This window comes from Stenella coeruleoalba, assembly GCF_951394435.1.
Source record: "Stenella coeruleoalba genome assembly, chromosome: 11".
Classification (NCBI taxonomy): Eukaryota; Metazoa; Chordata; class Mammalia; order Artiodactyla; family Delphinidae; genus Stenella; species Stenella coeruleoalba.
This window is the reverse complement of record NC_137157.1, coordinates 24,503,753-24,529,122: the sequence shown is the minus strand read 5'-3', so window position 1 is coordinate 24,529,122 and position 25,370 is coordinate 24,503,753. Positions and strand designations below refer to the sequence as shown.

The 25,370-nt window shown below is 40.6% G+C and overlaps 1 protein-coding gene and 1 pseudogene across 2 annotated transcripts in view; both read left to right on the top strand.

Moving 5' to 3' along the window:
* The window catches only part of CFAP54 (cilia and flagella associated protein 54), a gene marked incomplete at its 5' end in the record, with an annotated part of 297,105 nt that overhangs the window by 140,209 nt on the left and 131,526 nt on the right, over positions 1 to 25,370 (top strand). The window contains 7 exon segments of the mRNA XM_079935999.1: positions 1,674 to 1,904; positions 3,649 to 3,791; positions 5,357 to 5,538; positions 7,137 to 7,364; positions 12,187 to 12,407; positions 12,507 to 12,642; positions 16,195 to 16,303. Of these exon segments, the coding sequence (XP_079792125.1) occupies positions 1,674 to 1,904; positions 3,649 to 3,791; positions 5,357 to 5,538; positions 7,137 to 7,364; positions 12,187 to 12,407; positions 12,507 to 12,642; positions 16,195 to 16,303 (1,250 nt within the window).
* On the top strand, positions 10,007 to 11,528 carry LOC307193693 (translationally-controlled tumor protein-like; annotated as a pseudogene). The gene has a single exon. The product of its transcript is annotated as a translationally-controlled tumor protein-like (transcript).

The window sequence follows — 25,370 nt, the reverse complement described above, 5'->3', positions numbered from 1 at the left end:
GTAGTCCTGTCACTCTCCTTGGCCTTTTGAGGTGACTTGACCTCTTCACACAGGAATAAGATTGATTTTTATTTTGGAAATTGTATTTTTAATTTTTAAGGTAGAGTTATTTAAAACATTTCCATTTGTTTGGAAACCAAAAAACATTACTTAAGACAACCAAACAACAGCAAAAAGCTCAAAAAACGTTGGATTAAAAGGAAGTCATGAACAAAATACAAAATATTTAGCACTGAATGATAATGTCAACACTACATATCAAAAAGTAGTTTCCGGGCTTCCCTGGTGGCTCAGTGGTTGAGAATCCGCCTGCCAATGCAGGGGACGTGGGTTCGTGCCCCAGTCCGGGAAGATCCCACATGCCGCGGAGCGGCTAGGCGCGTGAGCCATGGCCGCTGAGCCTGCGCGTCCGGAGCCTGTGCTCCGCAACGGGAGAGGCCACAACAGTGAGAGGCCCGCGTACCAAAAAAAAAAAAAAAAGTAGTTTCCTTCCTTCTTTTGTTCTTCAGAATATCTGTTTTTTTCATGCAACAACGTCTATCTCCCTTCCTTCCATCCATCCCTCTTTCCTTTTCTTCCGTGTGTGTGTGTGTGTGTGTGTGTGTGTGTGTGTGTGTGTTGTATTGATTCAGATGCAGACATGTTGTCTATTAAAGTGAGCAAGATACTTTAACTTACCAGTTGAGATCATTTTTTCCCCTTCTCCAATATAAATCAGGTAGAATGGCACAGACCAATGAGGCAGCAACATTGTCAAGGGTTAAAAAAAAAAAGATAAAGTATTTTGAAGAAGTAGTCATGTCATTTAAACAACTATGTAACTATAAAATTAGGTGGGCTGGGCTTCCCTGGTGGCGCAGTGGTTGAGAGTCCGCCTGCCGATGCAGGGGACACGGGTTCGTGCCCCGGTCCGGGAGGATCCCGCATGCCAGGGAGCGGCTGGGCCTGTGAGCCATGGCCGCTGAGCCTGCGCGTCCAGAGCCTGTGCTCCGCAACGGGAGAGGCCACAGCAGTGAGAGGCCCGCATACCGCAAAAAAAAAAAAAAAAAAAAAATTAAGTGGGCTACTTTGAGATTTTGATAGGAATAATTTGAAACAAATTGAATATATGTTATACTTAAAACCTAAACTATTAGCTAAATTTTGAGATATTAGTTTTTTCCAGAGCACACTGCATATAGGATGTATGAAGTTATTTCACGTATAGTTGTATAGTTGACTATTTTATTTCCTCTGTAGGCTAGCTAATGTTAGAAAAAATTTGGCTCCATTGTTTTTTTCCCTTAAGGAACAGAACAGAGAAATGATTTTCTTGTTTAATATTGAAGTTAGTTGATGAATGTGAACATTATAATGTTATAATTTAGTTGTCTAATCTCAGTGGCCTTTTGGTGATGGAAAAGCAAAGCGCTGTTTGGTTTGAGCCTAGCACACAGACATCAGAGAGAATTGAAGGCAATTCATAGTGTCTTCATCCCTAGTGTTTATCCTTGTGCGTGCTTCACTGTCCTAGTTCACGTTTTTAGCGCTAAGGAGATGACAGATAAACCAGAAACATTTGCATAAGGGCAGTCAGGTGACTTCTTGATGTATTTTGTACAAATTGGAATCATTCTTCTTTGTTAAATGTCTGGAAGTTCGTATAATTTCAAAACTTCCTTCTCCCTCTGCAGAAATAAGAGAGCTGATGTTCGAAAAGTAGCACATCGATTCCTGGTAGATAACTTGAATCCTTTAATATTAAATTATGTTAAAAAGAAGAGGTTTCATCAAATATTTCTTGAGGAGATGCCCTGGAAAGCTCAGATGAACCTGTATCTGGCAAGCGCACACTTCAACCTGCTTTTAACAGAGCTAGGGGAACATGCAAAGATGAAATTCGGTTCGTCATTGGTAATGGTCAGGTAGAGTATATTATCAATGAATAATACTTCTTTAGTCTCAAGAACATGGGTTGTATTTCTATGAGCAGGGCTCCAATGCTGATGATAACTTAAAGAGGTTTACAAAGTGCTTCAGTCTGTACTGACCTTTGGTATATTTTTAAACTTCTTATCTCAGAATCTTTCCCAAATGAGTGCTGAAGTGCTTATGAAGTACTAATTTGCATATATTTTGAATATATTAGTCAATATAGCTTTCAGTGAAAGGGGAAAGTGAATTTTCCAAGAGAAGTTTAATATTAATTGTACAGAAATTATATTAGTAGTCATTAGGCAAATCTCTGTTTCATTTAGAGGTATATTTTAAGCCTGTATAAACACAGGTTGTATTTTCTCATACAATGTAAACTTTCTGTCATTAATTCCAAAGACATTTTCCAGTTCTTGTTGATTGTCTTTGGCTAAAGTGTTGTTTATAGGAGATAAAAAAAAGAACATAAATACGTAATATGGAATACCACGTAACCAGAGTAACTCTATGTAACCAGAGTCTTTCTTTAAAAACACAAGAACAACAGAAAAAAAACTCATTGAGGGAATTCCCTGGCGGTCCAGTGGTTAGGACTCTGAGCTTTCACTGCCGTGGGTCTGGGTTTCAATCCCTGGTTCGGGGAACTAAGATCCTGCAAGTGCACAGCGTGGCCAAAAAAAACCCTTGTTGAGCACCTATTAGATACCAGGTGCTGAGTTAAGTACCTGGGCATTCAAAGGTGAGCAGTATATACAAGTTGGAGTCTGGTAGTGTGGCTCACAAATGTTCACGAATAATTGTAAATAATGGTAAAAAGTGAAGTGCACATAAAGTCTTTGTTCCTTGGGAGGAGGCTTTCTCCTGATGAGACTAACAGGAAAGGTTTCACGGGGAGAAGCCACTTGCCTTGGGTCCTGATGGACAGGCAAGATTTAGAAATGTGCAGGTAGGGAAATAGGCATTTCGGATAGGTGGAAGAATGAGTCAAGAGCCCAGGTAGGAAACACAGGATGGGAACCCCCAGGGGTCTGACCAGAATCTAGGGCATGTGAAAGGGAGTGGTGAGAAGTGATTAGAAAAGTAGATCAGTACCAGATCATGGAGCATCTTAACAGTCTATTAAATCTTAACTTTAATTTATATACAGTGGAAGATTATTAAGTTGTTTTTTTTTTAAAGCAGGTCTATGATAGGCACTTTCTCTGACAGCAGCATATCAAATGGATTGGAGGAGGGAAAGAATGGTGACAGGGATATGAATTAAGAGGGTATTTATTTCAGTAATCCAGTGAACAATATGCAGGTTGAAACCCACAATGAACTTGATCCAGTTTCTATTTCTCCAGAATTTTGTTTAAAGTAAAATTCTGGTCTATGTGGGCTAGACCAGGTTAGCATTTAAGAAGCAGTTAGATTGCTTGACTAACAGGAAAGGCTTTTGGCAAAGTGACCCATTCTTGAGGCTGTGAAAGGGAAAACAGTTCAGATCAGATGGACTTCCTCACTGTCCCCTGGACACCGAGAGCTCTTCTTCTCCGACCTGCCAGTCACACACGGCCGTTCGTGTATGATTACTTGGCGGCACAAAAATTAGACAGTGACCGAATTTGTATCAGGGTAACTTGGTGCTAAATTCCATTTTATTAAAACATGTATTTATTTATTTGGTATTTGACAGAATTAATTCAATTTTGCTTATATTGTTCTTTTAATGAGTTTTTTTCCCCTTTGCAGTTTCCGGTCATTTGATCCTAATATGTTCTCACTGTATAATTCAGGAACAGTATTACCAACAGGAAAATTGACTCTAGAAAACTATAAAGCGATGCTTGATTTCCTTCTTACAGCTAAAAGAAGAAAGGCTGTCTTACCATCAGGTAAAATAAATATGTTCTATGTTATCCAATTGTCTTTAGATTTTTTTATTCACAAATGCAACACATACATACACACATACCCTGACACGTACACCCCCCCCATAGACACAGAGCTACACACATCATTTTCCAATGACTTAGGAATTTAGTTGAGTTGTGATATTTTGTAGGAGATTCTTATTCTATTTTTAAAAAAATTTCTACATTTTTGTGGCATCATCATATATATTTGGAAATATTTATGTAGGATTCTCCCCTAAATCAATTTGGCCATTCAGCAAATATAATGTTCTTTTAAAAAATATTGGTAGCCTCCAGTGGTCAAGGTAAGTGAAGACTTGCCGTCAGGTTTTATGTTTTAGTGGAAGTAAGTTTCAGAACAAATTCCACCAAACATACTGATGTAAGCAGGCATGAAAACATCATGCAGCTGTTTCATCGTTCCGATTTTGTACTCAGGGCAGTCCGCTCTTGCCTTAGGAGCTGTAATTATCACCTTCCATGAAAGCTCTCTCCAAGATGAAGGCAGTAATACCCTCATGGCAGGACCAACCAGTATTGTCTTCTGGTCAGGTGACTGGGGCCTCCAGGACGTGGAGAGATGTAGGTGAACAGGGCTCTCTGGGTGTTGCACTGATGACACTATTTCTAAACAATCACCTATCTTGAATACCACTCATTTCACAAATAAAAATTTATTTCTAATATCTTTATGCTAGTACAAACCCTCTTATATAGATTTTCAGAAATGGCATTTTAAATCCTATATGGCTTATTGCTGAACAGGATATTTCATATGCTGGTTAACTGCCCCAGGGGGGTTGATTCAGATTTGAGGTACTTAACGTGCTTTTTAATTTCTTCTAGGGTATAGTTTAAGTTTAACTGGTACCTGCATGTCATACCAGGACTATTAAAGTATTTGAAAGTAAATTCCGTGGACATAGAAAGAGTCCATGTTTTGTATGTACATTACAGTATATATAGCTTCTTGAGTTTTTTTTAAAGTAGCTCCCTAAGACCTCCCATGAAATTGGCAATAAAATATTCTGCTATTGAGACTTATTATTTAATGCAGAGTTCTAGTAAGGGAATGTTTGTGGCAGGAGAAATCCTCTGTGTTTTTATAGCACAGCAGCGGGAGAACGAGTGATCAGGGTTGCTGCACTGCCTAACACCAGGGGATGCTCCTCACCTTCCGGCGTGTGTGTCCAGGGAGTGGCCTGTTTGCGGGGAAATTAAGGAACAGTGGGATCCTGTCATTCTTCTCCCCCAAAGCATGACATTCCTGCCTCTGCATCATTCCCTTGGCCATCACCCTTGCCTGGAATGTTCTCTGTATTCTTCCCACGTAGCTAAATCATGATCACCCTTTAAGACCTAATCTAAAAGCCTCCTTCTCTGGAAACTTTCCCCGGTTCAGCATATCCATGATAATTCTGTCCTTTCTTCAAATTTATGTAGCGCTTGTTATCTGAATTATTCATTTGATGCTAGTCACCTGTTGTGTTTCCTGGAACTTAACTCTCTTTTCAATAATAATATACTTTATATTTGTACTGTAGATGGAGAAGAATTTTCGGCATTTCTTAATTCCACGATGAGTGATGAAAACGTTTCCAAGACACAAACAGGTTATGAATCAGACTCTCAATCAGGTCTCAGTGGTAAAGAAAAGGATCACTCAGCAAGTGTGGGTCTCTTGGATCATTTTATGAAAATCTTTTTATATTGCAGGAGAGCAATGGTAAGGTGGTCCTTCTTATTTGTTAATGTAGTGGACGTAAATCTCAGCCCATGAATTTGGGCATGTATGATACATTTATTTACTTAATATACATAATTTTAGTTTCATCGGTGAGATTAAATTTGCTGGATTTTATGTCAGTCATCTGTAAGGCTTGCCTGCCATGGGACTGAGGTCTCACATTTGGTCAAGTTGTGAGGGAGGAGGGAAAGCCCCTTTAGTCATAGTCATACATCCACCCAGAGCTGAGGTGGCCTTTGTCCTTGTCTACAAAGTCTCCATGAATATTCAGACACCCCTCTGCTGCTTTCTAGCCACACTTGGGACATGGGCTTCTCCAGTGACACCAGGGGTTCTTCTTCGGGCTCTTGATCCCTCCTGGGCACCATAGACTCCTTTCTCCCCTCTAGCACAGGGGAAGATCTTTCTAGGCCACGGGGAAGCCCTGTCCCTTCCCCCCTGACCTCCTGCTTCTCCAGGCTACCTGTGTCTTCTGTCAAATGCTTTTGTCTTTTTCTTGTTAAATATTATATGATAGAATATTAAACTCAGAATTGGAATCATTATCTACAAAGAAATTTGTTTCCTTTTTCTCATAGCAAGAAGGGGATGTACTTCAAACTTCTCAAGAGATGAGAAGAAATTTATTCTTTCTAGATGAGAAAGGAATACTTAAGTGCCCACTTTCTTCGTAAAGTAGAGAGAGTGACCTTATAAAAATGTAAAGTAAACCCACATCACCTGCCTTGACCATGAGCATTGCATCCTCTCCTCCTTTGTACCAGCTTCAGGGCCCTAGAAGGTCTGGGTTCTGCTCACTTCTCAGGACTCACTCCTCTTGCTCTTGTGCAGTCCACTCTCCCCTCTGGGGTTCTGAAAGCACTAAGCTTGCTCCCTCCTCAGCCCTCAGGTTCACCCTCCATCCTTTGCACCTGCTGTTCCCTCAGCCCCGAATGTTCTTCTCCCAACACTCCCACCCCCACCTTCACATGACTTGTTCAACTCAACATTCAGGGCTCTGCTCATACTTCACCTCACAGAGAACTTCTCTCCTGACCACCCTGTATAAAAGGACCTGTCCTCTCACCCTCATCACGTTCTGAGTCATTTCTGCTTTATTTGCCTTTACAACACTTATCATTCCCTGAAGTTGTATTTTTATTTGTCTGCTTATTTGGTATCGGTCTCTCCTAATAGACTGAAGCCTCACGAGGGCAGGCCCAGTTTCCCTTGCTCGCTGTGACATTCCCAGCACCTAGAACAGTGGGCGTGCTGGAGCAGACTGCTGGTGTGCAAATCCTAGCTCATCACTTAGTAGACTCATAACCTTGGGCAGTTTAGCCCCATGCCTCCAATTCCTCATCTGTAAATTGAGGAGAATACTAGTGCATACCTACTTCATAGGAGTTGTCATTAGAATGAACTGAGATAATGCATATAAATGTCTTACCAGAGTGTCTAGCACATGTAAGTAGTATATAACAAATGGTGTTAGTTACTCTTACTATTGATGTAGAATATTTGCAGGAAGAGGAAGTTGTTCAGAGATCCATAACTTTGGGAACTTCGGCATCTTTTGAATGTTGTGTTTGTCTTAGGTTCTCGCTCATCGTGGCGGCTATTGGACTCTGCTTCAGAACTGCTGTCGGGCTCTTTGGAACTTTACTCAGGAGCTACAAATACTTCATAAACAAGCAGTGGATCTGTTTGAAACATTTCCTATTAGCCAGGACAGTTTCCTCTTTATTTCTGTTTTACCATTCTATTTGGGGGCAGAATTACTTATTGACATGTTAATAGAACTACCAAATATCAGTTCTGTTAAGGTAAGAGTATTTGGGTAATTCTTTTTATTGTAGGTTAATTAACAAATTCTTTGTACCATGCAGCTTGGGATAAGTAGAAATTAATATTTTGCTTGAGTTATTTAGTTTGTCTGTATTTCATTTGTTTCTCATTGTTATTTGGTTCCCAGTATATTGCAGTACATTGATGTTAATTAAAAATATCTGCCTGAAAATTCAGTTTCTTAAATGGAACAGAAAGTAACATTTACTGAGCTCCAGCTTCTACCTAAACTAATCTAAATGCATTTAATCCTCATAGCAATCTTTTTGATAGAGAAAGAAACAGACCCTAAGACAGATCATGTAGCTTGTTGGTTGATATTTATTTCACTGCTTTATCTGTCCATGTTTTGTTACACTAGACGTGGTAGAATTTACAGCCATCTCAAATCTAGCACACTGTGGTTTAAAGCATGAAAATAAAATTGAAAAAAATGCAAACATCATACACCCCAAACACATTGAAAATTAATAAACACATAAAAACTTTGAGTCGTGGGGTTTATAACATTTTCAGATGTAAAATATATGAACAATAGCACAAAAAACTGGGAGGGCAAATAAAATTAAACTGTCATAAGCTTTTAAACTTTATTTAAAGTGGTACAATATTAACTCTCAAGTGGAATGTGATAAGTTAAGTATGCATTTAATAATCCCCAGAATAACTACCAAAAAAGAGATATAGCTAAAATGCCAAATGGAAGCTAAAAGTAAAGTGGAAAACTAAATAATAGTCAATTAAAGAAGGCAGGAAAAGAGGAACACAGACACATGGGACAAACAGAAAACAAATAACAAATAATCTAACCCAATTATATCTATAACTATATTACTATAAGTGGATTAAATACCCTAATTAAAAGACAGAGATTGTCTGACTGGATAAAAGAGAAGGACGTGTACTTGTCCATAATAGAAGCACTTCTGGGACTTGCCTGGTGGCGCGGTGGTTAAGAATCTGCCTGCCAATGCAGAGGACGTGGGTTCGAGCCCTGGTCTGGGAAGATCCCACATGCCGTCGAGCAACTAAGCCCGTGCACAACTACTACTAAGCCCGTGCATCACAACTAAGCCCTGCTCTCTAGAGCCTGCAAGCCACAATTGAGCCCACATGCCATAACTACTGAAATCCACTCATCTAGGGCCTGTGCTCTGCAACAAGAGAAGCCACCACAATGAGAAGCCCTCACACTGCAATGAAGAGTAGCCCCCGCTCGCCACAACTAGAGAAAGCCCGTGCACAGCAACAAAGACCCAATGCAACCAAAAATAAATAAATAAATTTATAAAAAAAAAAAAGCACTTCTGGGTATAAAGAAACAGATTGAAAATAAAACAGTGAAAGAAAATAGCCTAAAATACGAAAATAGTAAACAAAAAAAGCTGGTGAGGCTATATTAATATTAGATAAAATAGTCTTCATATCAAGAAGTATTTTGAGAGAGAAAGAGGGACATTTCCTAATGAGAAGAAGCTCAATTAATCAGGAAGACATACTAATCATAAATGTGTATGCACCAAATAACAGAGATTCAGAATACACTCTGGACACCCAAAGCTTGAAGAGCTTCCTGTTTGGTGGACACATTGGTGTCGGGTGGGTATCAGGCCCTGACTCCATAGAGAGAGGGCACAGAATCTCCTCATCTTGGACCCTTCCAGACCTACCTCTATGCACCTCTTCCTTTTGGCTGTTCCTGAGTTGTATCCTTTATAAGAAAACTGTATCAGTGAATTTTGAGTCATTCTAGGAAATGATTGAACCCAAACTTAAAGCTCGTCAGTCAGAAGTGCGAGTGACCCTGAGACTTGTGGCTGGCATCTCCAGTGAGCACTGAGCCCTTAAACTGTGGAGTCTGACCCTGACACTGGGGTAGTTAGTGTCAGAAGTGACGTGCAGTACAAATTAAGATTGGTTGGAAACAGAGCACAAGGCACATGGTGTGTTCACCAAGATGTATCATATGCAGAGTCATAAAATAAGTCCTAATAAAATTTAAAAGACTGAGATCTGAAAGAGTGTGTTTTCTAACTGCTACATTATAAACAGATTAATATAATGTAGGAAGAAAAATCTCCAAATATCTGGAAATTAAATAACACAGTTCTAAATAATCCATGGGTCAAAGAAGAAAACACAAGGGAAATTTTAAAAGTATTTCAACTGATAATAACATATCAGAATTTGTGGGATGTAAATAAGCCAGTGCTTAACAGAAACTTTATGGCTTTAAATGTTTAGTAAATAGGAAGAAAGATATAAATCAATCATTTAAGTGTTCATCTATGGGAGCTAGAAAAAGAAGAGTAAATTAGACCCAAAGAAAGTAAAAAGAATAATAGAAATAAGAAGAAATGAAGGAAATGGTAAGAGCAGAAATAAATTAGATATAAAACAACCCAGAAAATAAAGTCAGTAAATTAATCTTTTGAAAGTATTATTAAAATTGGCAGAATCTTAGGAATACTGATGAAGAACAGAAGTGAGAAAATCACAGATTACTAATAGTAGTAATGAAAGAGGGATATAGCTACAGTTCCTATATATATTAAAAGAAAAATAAGGGAATGTCATGACCAATTTTTACTAATGAATTTGATAACTTAGATGAAACGGATGTGTCTATTAGAAAGTACAACTTAACAAATCTGACACAAGAAGTGATAGAAAAAATGAATTACCCAAATATATTAAAGAAATTGAACTCATAATCAGAAACCTTGACATAAAACTCTAGACCCAGAATATTTCCCTGCAGCATTCTAGCAAACACACAAGGAAGAAATAATAAATCATATACCATTTTTTTTTAGAAGTGAGGCCAGCTTAACCCTGACAGATATGTCAAAAAGAAAAGTATGACTCAATATTACTCATGAACATAGACACAAAACTCCTTAATGAAGTGTTAGCAAATCAATCCCAGTAAGATATAAAATATGCAAATTATATATATAATATATACAAATGATGATCAAGGGGGGGTTAATCCCAGAAATGTAAGGTTACCATTTGAAAATCAATCAGTGTAATTCACCATATTAACAGGATAAAGGAGAAAAATCACATGGCCATTGAAATAGATACAGAAAAAGTATTTACAGAATTCGATATCACTTTTTCCACCTGCTCTCCCTCCCCCTCTGGTTTCACCATGCTCACTCTGAGCTCTGGGCACCTGCTAAGCCAGGGCAGCTGTCATCTCTCTCCAGCTGCCATCACAATTATTTACCAGGACCTCATCAGCCATCATGAGATATTCCCTGACATTTATAAGTTCCTGGAGATCGAGAGCGGGCTGTGCCTGGAGGTGGAAGGGAAGATGGTCAGTAGGACAGAGGATAACATTGATGGGAATGTACTCTGCTGTACAGTGCTTTCGGTACCCTAGGTGAAGGTACTGAAAGCACAGTAATCACTGGTGTTGATATTGTCATGAACCATTGCTTGCAGAAAATCAGTTTTAAAAAAGAGGGCTGTAAGAAGTAAATTAGAGTTTGCATGAAATCAATCAGAGGCAGACTTGAAGAACAGAAACCAGAAAGAGTAAAACCTTTTATGACAGAGGCTACAGAATAAATCAAGCACTTCCTTACTAATTTAAAAAACTACCAGTTTTTTATTGGTGAAAATATGAATCTAGATAGTGTGGTTGCCCTGCTGGACTCCTGTGAGGATGGTATGACCCCATTTGTGATTTTCTTTATGGATGGCTTAGAAATGGAGAAATGTTAACAAATTTGGCAATAACTTTGGATCGATCACCTGTCATCATAACTGGCTGCCGCTTTTCATCCACACGGCATGAGGACTTAGACAAATGGGACTGATGTCATCTTGAGCTCCTTGACTTTTGATTATTAGATGACAGGGACGGAGCTCATAACATCAATAAAATGACATCTGTCTTTTATTGAGCATGTCCCGGGTGCCAGGCACTGTGCTAAGGAGGCAAAGTCACGTAGGTCATGTATGTCACACCTCTTATCCACATCTTCGTAGCCTGACTTCAGGTACGCATATGGCATTTCACAGCCAGATGACTTTCAAGATCTCTTCCAAATTCAAGGACTATGAATCCTATGGGAGGGAGGGGCTAGACTTGAGGTACTGTTTATTGGGCTATAGTCCGGCCAGTAGGTGGATCTAACAGGCTTTGCTTTGCCTCAGAAATTTCTAAGGGTTTACACAAATGCGTCAGGGATTTAGAGGAAATGAACACAACAGTTACAGAGTACCTCTAACTTAGGCAAAAAGAGGGTCTTCTGGAAGATTTTCTTCTCCATAAGTTTGACCTTTTGCATTGGGGAATTGGACATATTATTCTACAACTGAATGTAACCAGTGTATTAGGGAAATTTAATTATTTGTGTATACTATAACCTGTTTTTCCTCAAAACTTTACCTTATTTATTGGTTTACTATCCTTACTTAAATAGTGACTATGTACCAGCAAGTACAGTAATGACTAGGCTTACGTGCTATTTACATTTAGGCTTAAATGATTAAAATTAAATAAACTTAAAAATCTAGTTGCACTAGTCATACTTCAACAGCTCAGCTTCCACATGTGCTTAGCGGCTTCTGTATGGAACCGCACAGATGAAGCACGTTTCCATCATTGCAGAAGTGCTGTTGGATGGTGTCATCAAGCTTTGATTTGCATAATAAAAATATTAAATTTATTTTCTGTTCGGTTCTTTTCCATGTTATATTTTTAGCTATACATTCAGTGTTCAGAAAAAACATGTAGTAAAATCTGAAATTACACAATTTTTTTCCATGTGCTACTTGCAGACTGTTGAAGAAGGAGAGTTCAGTGTTCCAAGTTGCTATGGAGATATCAAAAATGATAACGGTGGTTCTAGCCTTACCTTTGAGCATCCTCTGGATGATGTCAATGTGGTTGATTTGAAATGGATCCACGACTTTGTATTAAAATCTCTGGAACTTGTATATCAAGTAGAAAAATGGGAAACACTTGTATCACTCGCCATTCAGTTCAATACAGTTTCGCAGTAGGTACCGCTGTAAGGGCAGCTAACAGGGGCAGACTTCACTGAGAAGAGTGTTTCTTTACTAACGTTTGTTTTTAATATATTTTTACCATTGTCTAGTGAGAGATATACAGAGCAAGTGACGCCACTCCTGGTGTACGCACAGCGCCAGCTTCTTCTACGAATATCCAAGTGCAAGGGCCCAGATATTACCCAACAGCCTTGCGTAAGATATGAGGCTGAATATGAACAGAAGGTAAGTTTGGCTCTGTTATTCATGCAGTGGTGATTTCTTATTAGTACACATGTAAATAGCAAGATTTGGGAATCAGATAAATGTTCCTATTTTCACTTAGGCATTTATCATTCAAATCAGCAAAACATTGTTGAGAGTTGCTCGGTGCCAGTATTTTCCAGATGCAGGGAAAACAAAAATAAAGTCCTGGTACACAGGAGCTTATATTCAGGTCAGGGCTGATTTACCCAGTAGGCATAGTGGGAACAGTGTCTAGAGCCACAGTACCTTTCTAGGAGCCACTAAATGTTTTAATTTCTTTTAAAATAAGAAGAAAAAAGTAACTTTTAGGTCAAAGAAAATGTTTCAGTTTTTACAATTCATCTATTTATGTTTATACCAAAGGAGCCATACAATATAATTTTTAATATTTTTTGATGGAGCAGTGGGCCCATGAAGGCAAAAGTGCCTAAGGCCCATGAGCATCATGGTGCAGCTTTAAGTTAGGTAGGGGGAGGGAAGAGGCATGTAAATTCTCTCATTTATTAACTTACTAAATATGTATTGACTCCCTAAGATTAGAGCCATTGCATTCAGATGTCCAGTGTGTGTCCTGCCTGAGGGCTCCTGGCATATGTTGGGGGTCCTGGATTCAGTCCGTGCCCCACACACCAGTCCATGTGGTGGGTTGCAGCCACCCAGCGAGGACTCCATTTTCTCCTTTTCACAAAGGTTCCTTATCGCCTTGGCATAGTCTATGTAGAGAGAATACAGTTTGAGTTCTCGCTTTATGGAGTTTAGTGTCAGAGGGGGTGGAAGTAGGGCTAGTTAATAAGCATGTAAACAGATAAAAAGATCTACGACTGTCATAAATTCTCTGAGGAAAATAAAATAGGTCAGTGGGATAGAGATAGGCTGGGGTGGGGGGTAGAAAGTTGAGCCAAGGGGATCAGGAAGGCCCTTGGAGATGGAAACATTTAGTGGGAAGGGGCCGGCCATATGCTGGGAAAGAGCATTCCAGCCCAAGGGAAGAACAAGGGCAAAGGCCCTGAGATGGTACAGGAAGACGGCCCGCATGCTGCAGTGTAGCAGAGGAGGGGGAGGGGACAAAGGAGAGGCTGCTCCTTCTGAGTCTTCTTTGTTGCCTCTTCCTCCTTCTCCTCTCCTCCACAATGTCTCAGTGTTCGTGTAGCCCAACACTCTGTTCTTGGTCCTCCTGTCTTCTCTATCCGCACACTCTCCCTTGGAGAGTTAATTCAATCTGTGGGTCAAAATTACATCTCCAGGCTAGACCTTTCTCGTGAATTCTGTGTTGACATATCTGACTGCCTGTATCAGTCAGGGTTCAGTCAGAGAAGCAAAACTAGTTAGAATTAACTGTCTGTTGATCTATCTATCTATCTACCTATCAAGATTCGTTAAAAGGAGTTGGCTTATATGATCATGGGGGCTCACTAAGCAAGTTCAAAATCCATTGGGTAGGCAGTTGGGATCATGAAAAGGAAGGAACCCTACAGGTGTGGCCAGAAGCTGTTCTCCATAGGCAGTCAGTGAGGGAGGATCCAGTGAGGAGAGAGCAGCTGTAGACCTGGATGCTGTTTGGAGTTTGGAGTCTGAAGACTTCCAGCATGTCAAGGACTCACCTGATTAGGTCAGGCCCACCTACGATAATCTCCCTAGCTTAAAGCCAATTTATTAGGGACTTTAATTAGTATCTGAAAAATACCCTCACAGCAGCACCTAGATTAGTGTTTGATTGAATAACTAGGATGAAGTGTGTATACACTACACAATGGATGCTTCCCTTCCCATCATCCTCATAGTTTAGCCTAACTAAACTGACTCATCAAAAACCCATCACATTGCCTTATCAGCATCATCTCTTAGATGTTTAAGACTCTTCTCGAATTTGGCACATGTCAAGCAAACCTGTTCTGCCACGTCTTGCCCACTTCAGTTGATGCAAACCTCATCCTCCTAGCTGCTCAGGCCAGACACATCGGAGAGCATCCCTGACTCCTCTCTTGCTTTTACACCCCACGTCAGGTTGGTTACCAAATCCTCTCCCTTCAAAATAGATTCAGAATCTGACCACGTCTCGCTGCCTCCACCACTGCTGCTCTCATCCAGGCTACTGCTGTGTTTACTTGGATTAATGCAATGACTTCCTAACTCTTTTCCTTGCTTCCAGCCTCCCTGAACTCCTGTCTCCAGCCTGTAGTCTATTCTTAATGGCAGATAGAACAGCCTTTTAAAAACCTGTCAGACCATGACATTCCTCTGCTTTAAACCCTGCAGTGGTTTCCCATCTGATTCAGTGTTAAAGTTAACATCTTCATCATGGCCTTAATGCCCCACATAACTCATCCCCCTGTGATCACCAGTAACTTGTCTCTGTTAACTCCCCTGCAGCTTTCAGCTGCTGTGTTCTTCTGTTCTTTAAGAAGACCCTACCCCAGGGTCTTTGCATTTGCTCTTCCCCTGCTTGGAATTGTGCCCGCCCCCCGCCAAATATCCACATTGATTTTTCCTGCAGCTTTTCCAGTCTTTGCTGAATATCACATTCTCTGTGAGGACTTTCATCATTACCTTATTTAAAATTATGTGTTGTTTGCTCTATTTCTCTCTATAGCGTTTATAGCTCCTTAGTATATTTTATAATGTACTCTATATTTTGTTTATTGTCTCTCTATTTCCACTAGAATAAGTTCCACAACAATAGGAATTTTTGCTTATTTTGTTCTCTGCTATATCATCTGTGAGCTTGGAGCAGTGCCTGGCACATAATAGGTATTCAATAAAGACTTTTAAATGAAGCTGGAGCGGTGGGAAGGACTAGGTCAAGTAGGGCCTTATTAGGCTGGGGGAAGGAATTTGCATTTTCTTAGACTGTCTTTACATCTCATTGTAGAAGTACCTACAAGGGACAATAAAGAAACAACATCTACATCAGACTGGGGTTCAAGGGTGGTTGTATTTTGAGCATTAGGTTAGTTCACTGGGGATGCTGGTGGGAGTGGACAAATGGAGACAAGAGGATGGTGGACTTTTAAAAGAATTACCTTATGTCTAAAAATGTCCTGTTTTCAGATATTTTACAACTTTAGGACTCAAGTATCTGTTAAAAATAGTTTAAACAAATACTACAGAGGAAGTTAGTTCTGGAAAACTTCACCAGGGAAATTTAAATTGTGTTAATTTTGAGTAGGGGGGGAAATCTGCCATTGAAAAAGCAGCCTCTATTTTAAATACGTTTCAACTTACATAATGGAAGATATATTTAGACTAGTGAATTTATAGAATATCAGAAAAATCATATTCTAATTGCTCTGCATAATTTGCCTAATGCTTTTCCAGCTGTGCTATACAGAATAAATATGAAAAATTATGTAGCCACTTTTTTCCCCAAAAGTTCTCATAATTGGATACTACTCTGGAGCTTTTATTTATAGCATCTTTTTATATCTCTCTCTTTTTTTTTTACAAATGAAAAATATGATGAACATTTCAAGTAAGCCAAATTTTTGGCTATAAATACCTAAGTGATATTTGCTCTCTCCTTTCTTTTTTAAGATAACCTGCCGAAACTTCATTGGGAAGCAGCTCAAGATTAATCCTCTAACCAATGAAGTGACAACTATAGGACACGGGGAAGATTTCCTTAAAAATCTTATCTATTCAGGTTGGAACCAATTTTAGCTTGAAACTTTCTCTTTTCTTCAAAACAAGGTTTGCTATTGTGTTCTGCATGTCAAGTCTTCCATAATTAAAGTGTTTGCAAAATTTCTTTTGCAGGTTTATTTCACTGAAAATAATCCATTTGATATTTACCATCTTATGTTGCTATAAATGTCACTTAAGGGAAATAAAACACATGTTTTTATTAGTTTAATCTGTTAGTTAAAGAAGGGAGATAAAAAGAGGGAGAAAGGAAACTGATGGGAAAAAATAAAGATGGGAAAAGACTGTTTTGCACATTTTTCCCTGTTTTTAATCTCACTTGGGAACTCTTTAAATTGACCTTTTGCTATTTTCTTTGTTCCATCTTGATGCCCGTAATAACTTCCATTTCCATAATCAATATAGATTGTACTTCTATTGGTGTTACCAAGGTTTAGTTGTAGATCTTTTAACAAGAGTGCAAGAGAAGATCTGGGGACATCATGACTCCTTTGGTTTTAGCTGGTAAGCCCTTTTGGAATGTTCTGGTGGTGCAGCTTGTAGGAATGAGGCAATAGGATGAGATGAAAATGGAAATAAAGCCTTCTCTCAATTGCACTTTTCCTATGTTTTGGGTATAGGAAAGAAATGCAAGTCTTCCCTTTGAAGTGTTAGGATTCCTTCATTCATTTATCTGTTGATTTTGGTATGTATGTGTGTATGTATGTATGTATTCATTCATTCATTCATTTCTTGAGTAGGTCAGGCAGCTGTTCAGTCATTCAGCGAACATTTATTGAGTATCTACCATGTGTTAAGTTCTGTACTAGGCCCTGAGAATACAAAGATGAATGAGACTAAAGATTTGTTATCCGATTTACAGCCCCTTGAAGGAGACCGATAAATAAACCAGAGATTATAGCGTAGAGTAGTAAGGTCTATACTGTTATGACTACTGCTGCTGCTGCTATAAACAATAATAGTTAACGGCTAGCATCGCTTTTGAGAGACTCCATGTAATTTAGTGGGGTTAATGTAAAAGTAAAAGGCAAAAGCTGAGGTTAGAAAGGTTGGCAGGAGTTGGATAATAAAGGGTCTTAGAAGGTAGGATAAAGAGATTCAGCTTTATCTGGAGAGCTGAGGGGAGCTGGTGAGAAGGATGTAAAAAAGGAAGAGGAAATGATCATATTTGTGTTCTTGAACTTTCGGCAGCAGCATGGGGAAAAGGTTGGAAGGAGACCATGTGGAGGTAGGAGAGCAGCTGCTCCCAGCTTGTGTGTTACAGACATGATGAGGGCCTGGACTTAGATGGTGAGAACAGAGAGCTGGACAGATATGCACTCATTAGGTGAGGCGGATGGACGGGGAAGGGAGGAATTCAAGTTGCCTTGGTTTCTGGCTTGGGAGGCTAAATGGATGTGATATCTTCATTCTATAAACAAAAACAAAAACAGCAACAACAACAAAAAACACTGAAGGGAGGGGAAGCTTAGAGGAAAACATTTCTTTGCTATAACTGAGTTCAAGGTACCTGAATGATGGCTGAGTAGAATGATCCATTATATGATTGGATGTACCAGTGAGGCACTCAGCAGATCTGTAATTTAGTCACCAGTACATTGGTAGTGGTTGAAATCAGGGGCTTGTATGAGGTCACCCAGGGAGAGCTCTGTGGAGTATGGACCTGAGGATGGCCTCACTTTGGAAGCTGTGCCAGTCAGAATGGGCTGGGCTATGTAGCAGTCACGAACAATCCCCAAATGTCATTGCCTTAGCACAAGGGAAAGTCTGTTTTTTGCTCATGCTACTGTATTCAGTGAGGTTGAGCAGCTCATCATCATGGGTTGATGGAATGTCCGTCTCGACACAGGCTTCCATGATTGTTTTAGAGGCAGGAGGCAAAACACTAATGTTATCCTCTAGGGCAGCTAAACCTGGAGGTATACAGTAAATGGTTCAGAGCACAGCCTTTGAAGCAAGACCATGTGCATATACCATGCACTTTGTGCTAAGGGCTTTATGTAGATTGTCTTATTTCATTATTATAACAATCCCAATAAAAATTATTATTATGCATTGGACATCAGGCACTTTATGAGTATTAGTGCTTCATGAGTATTAAGTGCTTTGCGAACGTTAGCTTAACAACTGTCTGATGAGGTAAGTTTGTTATTGTCCCCATTTTCCAGGCAAGAAAAAGAATGTATTTTATATATATTTTTATATTTTATGATTTTATATTCATGATTTATATATAAATCAGGTGGTGGCTCTTAAAGCTGATACTTGAAGTTGACTCATGTCACTTCTATTTTATTGGCTAAAGTCACATGGCCACATCTAACTTTGAAAGGAGAGGGAAGTGTGATGGTACTCTGTACCCCAAGGATAAAGAGATAGAATATGTGAAGAGCCCTAATGACTGTCATGGGAACAAGCAGAGAAGGAGCAGTATCTGAAAGAGATTGGGACATGGCCCAAGAGGTGGGAGGTACAGGAGATGAGAGTGGTACAAACCAGGCCAAGGCGAGAGAAAGTGTGAGTCAGCGGTCAGAGAGAGGTCACATAAGATAAGGACAGACTGTCTGTTGTATTTGGGAGCTCATTGTCACTGGCCTTTTTTCTGTCCTCGCCTTAGGGTCTTGCTCTAGCTGTTTCTCCTTCCTGAAGTACTCTACCCCCATCTAGATGCCTGTCTGATAAATCCCTCACCTCTTTAAAATCTTCGTGCACATCTCCAGTTTTCAATGGTGCTTACCCTGACTGTTCTGTTTGAAACTGCACCCTGCCTGCTTCCTTCCAATTCCCCTTACTCTAATAAATGTATTCTTTTTTTCCTGGAGCACTTATAACCACTTATCACACTGTATAATTCAGGTTTTTGTTGCATTTATTGATCACTAGTCTGTCTCCCCTGATAAAATGTAAGCTCTATGAAGTGAGGGATCATTGGTTCATTCATTGATATAATCTAAATGCCTTCATCAGTGCCTGACACATAGTAGGAACTCAATATCTACTTGTCAAATGAATGACTTTGTGACTTTGACAAGAGTCACTTCAAAGAAATGGTGGGGAGGGGAGTGGAACTATCTTGAGTGGGGGTGCAGTAATGGTGAGCTGTGCCTGCACAGAGTCATTAAACGAGAGTTGCCTTTCATGAAGCTTCGAAGTGACAAGGAAGAGGGGGGGCAGGAGCAGCCAGAAGGAAAAGTAGAGCTCAGGACAGCTCAGGAGGGTTTTGTTTTGTTTGTGTGTCTGTTTTTAGTAGAAAAGAAGGAGCATATTTCTATATTAAATGAAAAGAGCCAGGAGAGGGGGAGAGCTCAGAGACAGGAGAAAAAGATATTTGATAGGGAAAGGAGCTTGAGGATAAACAAGGAAGAGAATGGAACATAGGGGACTTAGTCTTAGACAGGAGAGGGGGGACACCCCTGCTGCTAGGGCAGAAAGGAAGGAGAGAACAGGCCCAAATCAGGCAAATTTGTAGATGGTAATGGTAGGAGTTGAAGGCATCCTTACTGGGTACTGGAGATTTTTTTAATGAAGCAGGGGGTTGAGAGCACAGCCAAGGGTGATAGGGTAGGAGATTTCAGGAGGGATGTGAGAGGGTTGACCGGCCACTGAGAAAAATAGGAAAAGGGAGGATAGAAGGGCTGCAGAGCAGTGTAGAGGGTCTAGTTGAGTAAGGTTGGTGACCATGAACTTGTAGGTTTTACTGTTCATGATATTTTACTGTTCATGACAATTTACTGATAAATTGTCTTCTCATATTCAGTGAACAATGGGAGGACCATCTTCCTGTGGTCAATCACCTGTGACTAGTTCCAATCAAAGAGCATGATTCTTCCTGGGTGTGTTCTCCTTTTCTTCATTTTGTCCATCAAACCTCTGGAGATTCCCCAATTTGGGATCCATAACTCAGAATGTGCTTTATACTATCCCCTCCATCCTAAAAAGAGCTGGCAACAAATGTGAGAATATGTGTCGAAAATGCTTGTTCTCAAAACGATGACTAGCATCTCAGGGCTAGGAGAAGCATACGTAGCAAAACTCTAGACCTGTGTGACCAGCAGGTGCTTACTGATGATGGCCACAACATGTCAGAAAAGCACTTTGCCTGCCTATTGTTAAGTTCGTTTGGAAAGGCAAGGTGGCAGGTGGTGGGACAGAAAGGAAGGCGGGGGGAATCAGGCTACAGTGGTCCTTTGGAATGGTTCTCGGTGGTGGTGGGGGTATAGCCAGTTTGAGCAATGAACAGAGCAGGAATATTCAAATAGATAAAATCTAAAAATTATTGTAATGGCAGTAATAATTGATTGAGCCAAGTACTTTATAGCTATTACCTTCTTTAATTGTAACCATCTTAGGAGGTAGATATTATTATGCTTATTATTACAGATGAGAAAATTTAGTCTTACTAGTGAGTACTGGAACCATGATTCAAACCCTGGTCCGTCTGATTGTTTAACCCATAAGGGCTCCACTAAGCTATCAGGTCTGTTCATCATTTGTCCCCTTGCAGGTTAGACTCTCTTCTAAACTTATAGCACTCAAGAAAAAATTGGTATGTCTCAGTAGTTATGGGGAGACAGATACTTTATTGTGACTTGTTATGATAGTTTCACAATTTTTAGATGATCCTGCACAGTAACTACAGGTTTTACATTGAGCAAGTATCATTAAAATCTTGGCGTCCACCTTAACAGCTCCTTATAAAACTGTAGGACCTCTGTGACTAGGAGCATAATCTGGCCTGGACTTTTGGGTTTATTAGGCAAATTTTTAGGATGCTGAATTCTTTTTCAGTATACTGAATTCAGATCATTAACATGTTTATAAGCATGATGGGTCTTATGTATATCACCACGACATGTCTGCAATTCTTAAAAGAATTTTTAAAAAGACCAAGTATACTTCTGATGGTTTCCACACCAGGTCACTGCTTTAGAACCTCATAGATTCCCTTTTGGCATAACAGCATTTGGTGGTAGTGCTTGATGCATTTAATTCTTCAGAGCAGGTATTGTAATGCCCCAGTGCTCGGTACCTTACAGATGATTTTTTGTGTGGATGAGTAACTTGCCTGCTTGTGAAGCTTCATAGGGGAGATAACTCTATGGATGTGCCTTTTATTGTGGCTGTTTTTGCATTCTGTCTGGGATCTCTTTCTTGAGTTTTGACCTTATTGGTATTTAAGTTCTCTAATAGGGCAATTCAGTCATCAGGTGTGTTGGAATTTTGAACCCTTTGGCTGGCATGTTTTTTTAGTACCTCTGGGCATTTGCATTGATGTGACCAAGTGTGTAGAAAGCAGCCCAAATTGTGTATCACTCCCTGATCCTTCCTTGGTGAACGCATCTCTCTGGAGTCATTGACATTTCAGTTTTAATATCTACACTGGTACAATGAGAGATGTAGTAAATCGAGTCTTTTTTCTCCTCCTCCTTCTTATTCTTACCTATTCCAAACCGTTGAGGCTGTTAGTGCCTTTAAAATAGCTTCTTGAATTATCCATGGAAGTTTTCAGAGAGGAACCCCTTGAGACAAAGATGGCAGGACGAGGCCTGCAAAGCTAATATTTCCTTATTCCTTTGCATCATTGATCTCTTGTAGGCAGCCACCAAAACACCAACAGAGCCCTAATTAGACTATAAGGAAAAGATATGCTAGGCTTGAAAGAAGAAAAAAAAAGTGAAAGATAGTTAAGGAAAAAAACAAAGAGGAATGATTTATAAGCAGATAGTTGATAAAAAGTAGCAGGATGATTTTATTCAGACCTCATATTTTAAAGATGGCAGACATCTACTCTTCCTCTCATCCCTCTTATCACCCCCAATCACTGGCATGCCTTCGTGAATTTTATTCTAGAATGTAAGCTCTGGGAGAGCAGGGAGTGTGTCTGTTTTGTTCACTTGTACCTCCTCAGTGCCTAGCATGGTATCTAGTAATGGTACGTGCTCGATGGATATTTTTTAAATATATGACTGACGGTCATAATGTGAGCATCTGTCTGTTGAATGCTTCCTCCATGACCGGCGCTACGCTGGACACTTCACACACAGGTTAAAACAGTAACCCTTGGAGGTAAATATTGCCATCCCAGTTTTAATAGATAATTAAAATGAAGGCCTGGAGAAAGTAACTGTCTCAAAATATTAATATGTGAGGGCTTCCAGCTTCCTCCTTTTCCTTTGCTTTGCTGAACTTCTTTCCCTAATCTCACTCTCTATGGAGGAAAAAAATGAAAGCCAAGCTCATGAATTCTGGCAAGAGAACGGAGAACCAGAGCAGAAACCTATAATCTTCAGGGTGTTGTGCATAAGGGTTGGGGTGGGAGGGGTAGGGGCATGGCTTGTCGGGGATGGTGAGGACTGTGCATGCTTAGAGGAGGGGAGATAGTGGAGACAGGATGGAGGGGACAGAAGAGCGAAGTTCGCAGGAGAAGGGTGAGATTACTGGGGAGTTAATAAAGAGCTACTGTGGCCTACGTATTTGATCCTCTTAAATGTGTGACAGGGAAGTGTGTCAAGAGTGAACTTGCTGGGGGAACAGATGCTCGTCTCCATGTGGCCATGTTCCTGGTTTGACTAGAGCCTCCAGCGTTTCTAGACGTGAGGGTGGTAATGAAAGATTTATCTCTGTGGCCATTTGAATGTGACCCTGTGTTGTGAATTCCATCAGGATCTCCCTGGGCTTACAAGGACCCCAGGCTTATTCCTGTCTTATTCTCAAAGTGTCTCTGTGCCCACGTTAGCAGGCCTCAAATTGGTGTCACTTCCTGTTCCCCAAATCTGATACCCTTTGGAAAACTAGTTGGGAAAGGCTTCAGACTTGAACCCTGATTTTCTCTCTTATCTCTTGTTAAGGGTTTAAAACAAGGGAATGTCCCTCAAATTCACCTTTCCTCCTTTGTAAAGTATAAGTGATATCTATCTCTGCTAGTTGTAAGGTGCTGTGAGGATTGATTGCGATTAATGCCTATGGAAGTGGTTATTAATAAAGTTTATCCCAGCCATTTAGCTTTGAAAACTGTTGTCATTCATTCATGTAACAAATATTTATCGAGCACATACCACGTAACAGGTATGTTATAGGCCAGGGGTGAATTCAGTGGACAAAATGGGCAAAAATTCCTGCCCTCATGGAACTTGCATTCTAGTGGCCAGAGACAATCAATAAACAGGTAAAACACATAGTACGTCAGGAGATAATGGGTGCCACAATTTTAAAGAGAGTGATCAAAGGAGGCCTCACTGAGAAGCTAATGGTTAAGCCATAAGCTTAAGGAGCTGAGGAATCAAGACATGGAGATATCTGAGGGAAGAATGTTCTAGATCAAAGTGAACCACTGTTGCCAAGACCCTCAGGTGGAAACATGCCTGGTGTGGGAGGGAGTGAGGGGGAGAATAGTGAGGAGATGGGGAGCTTGTTCATGTTGGGCCTTAGAGGTCACTCCAAGGGCGTTGGTGTTTGCTCTAGGTGATAAGGGAGCCAGTGGAGGGTCTTGGACAGGGACGTGACATGAAATAACTTACATTTTATTTTCTTTTAAATTATTTATTCATGTATTTATTTTTGCCTGCATTGGGTCTTCGTTACTGTGCACAGGCTTTTTCTAGTTGTGGTGAGTGGGGGCTACTCTTCATTGTGGTGCGTGGGCTTCCCATCGCGTTGGCTTCTCCTGTTGTGGAGCACGGGCTCTAGGTGCACAGGCTTGGTAGTTGTGATGCATGGGCTTAGTTGCTCTGCAGCGTGTGGGATCTTCCTGGACCAGGGATCGAACCCACGTCCCCTGCATTGGCAGGCGGATTCTAAACCACTGCGCCACCAGGGAAGTCCTGAGAGAACTTACATTTTAAAAGGCATCCTCTGGTTGCTATGTTGAGAGTGGCAAGCGTGGAAACAGGGAGACTGGTTGGGGGCGGCGATGGCAGTAATTCAAAAGAAGATAATAGGTCTTTGGAAAACAGTGGAAGTGGGAGTGGAGAGTGGAGCTGGTGAGCGATGGTGGCACTCTGGATGTTTTCTGAAGAGGGAGCCTCCAGAATTTGTTGTGAATTTGACTTGGGGCATGAGATGGCATGAAGAGTCAAGGACGATTTCAGCTTTTGGCCTGAGCGACTGGAAAAATAGAACCATCCCTTAATAAGGTGGGGAAAGTCTATGGGAGGAGTAGCTTTTAGGGAGGAAAGATTCAGAAATCAGTTGGGAACCTGTTAAGTGCGAGATGTCTATTAAACGCACAGCGGAGGAGACCATTGGATAGATGAGTCTCAGGACTTCAGGAGAGTGGGGGCCAGAGATGGAAATTTGGGAGCCAGCAGCATGTGGATACTTAGACCCATGAGACTAGATGAGGTCATCAAGGGGGTGAATGTGCTACCAACCTGGCTTCTTGGCCTCTTTAATCAGTAGAAGTTGATAAGAGGCAGGATGAGAAATTCAGGCAAGGCTTTACTGGGACTCGTGCTACAGCACGGGGGAGCAAGAAGAATTAACAGGTTCCCTTGCTCGCTCCCCGACTGGCAGGGGGGCTGGTTCCTTAAACGGGGTGTGAGGGCAGATCAGTGGGTAAGGCTGGAGGGGCCCTTAGGGTGGTCTCCCCCCGCCCTTGGTGGTTCTGTGTGCAGGGATCATGCCCAGTACCCTGCTTTTGCTCCCGGCACCTCAGAAGTGACAGTTTGTATATCTTATTGTTCATGATTTGCCCCAACTGTGCATGCACGCAGTTATTTTTAGTCCCTTATAGTTTCTTTGTGTTTTGTTGCTTGAGCAGACGCTTGTCCAGGTGCAAGCACTGCAGCAAAGGGTCCTAGGTCCCAGCCTGCCTCAAATGTTAGTTAAGAAAAGAGAGGCATTCTAAGGATTGAGCCCTGGGCTTTTCCAGTATTAAGAGGTTGGGTAGATGAGGATGAATTAGCAAAGAGGATTAAGAAGGAGTGTCAGTAAGGTTGGAAAAGGAGCTTTAAGCCAAGGGAAGAAAGTATTTCAAGGAGGAGGGAATTAGCAACTGGGTCAAATGCTGTTGAAAATTTATGAGGGATAAAGTCTAAAAATTGAACATTAGATGTAGCCACGTGAAGATC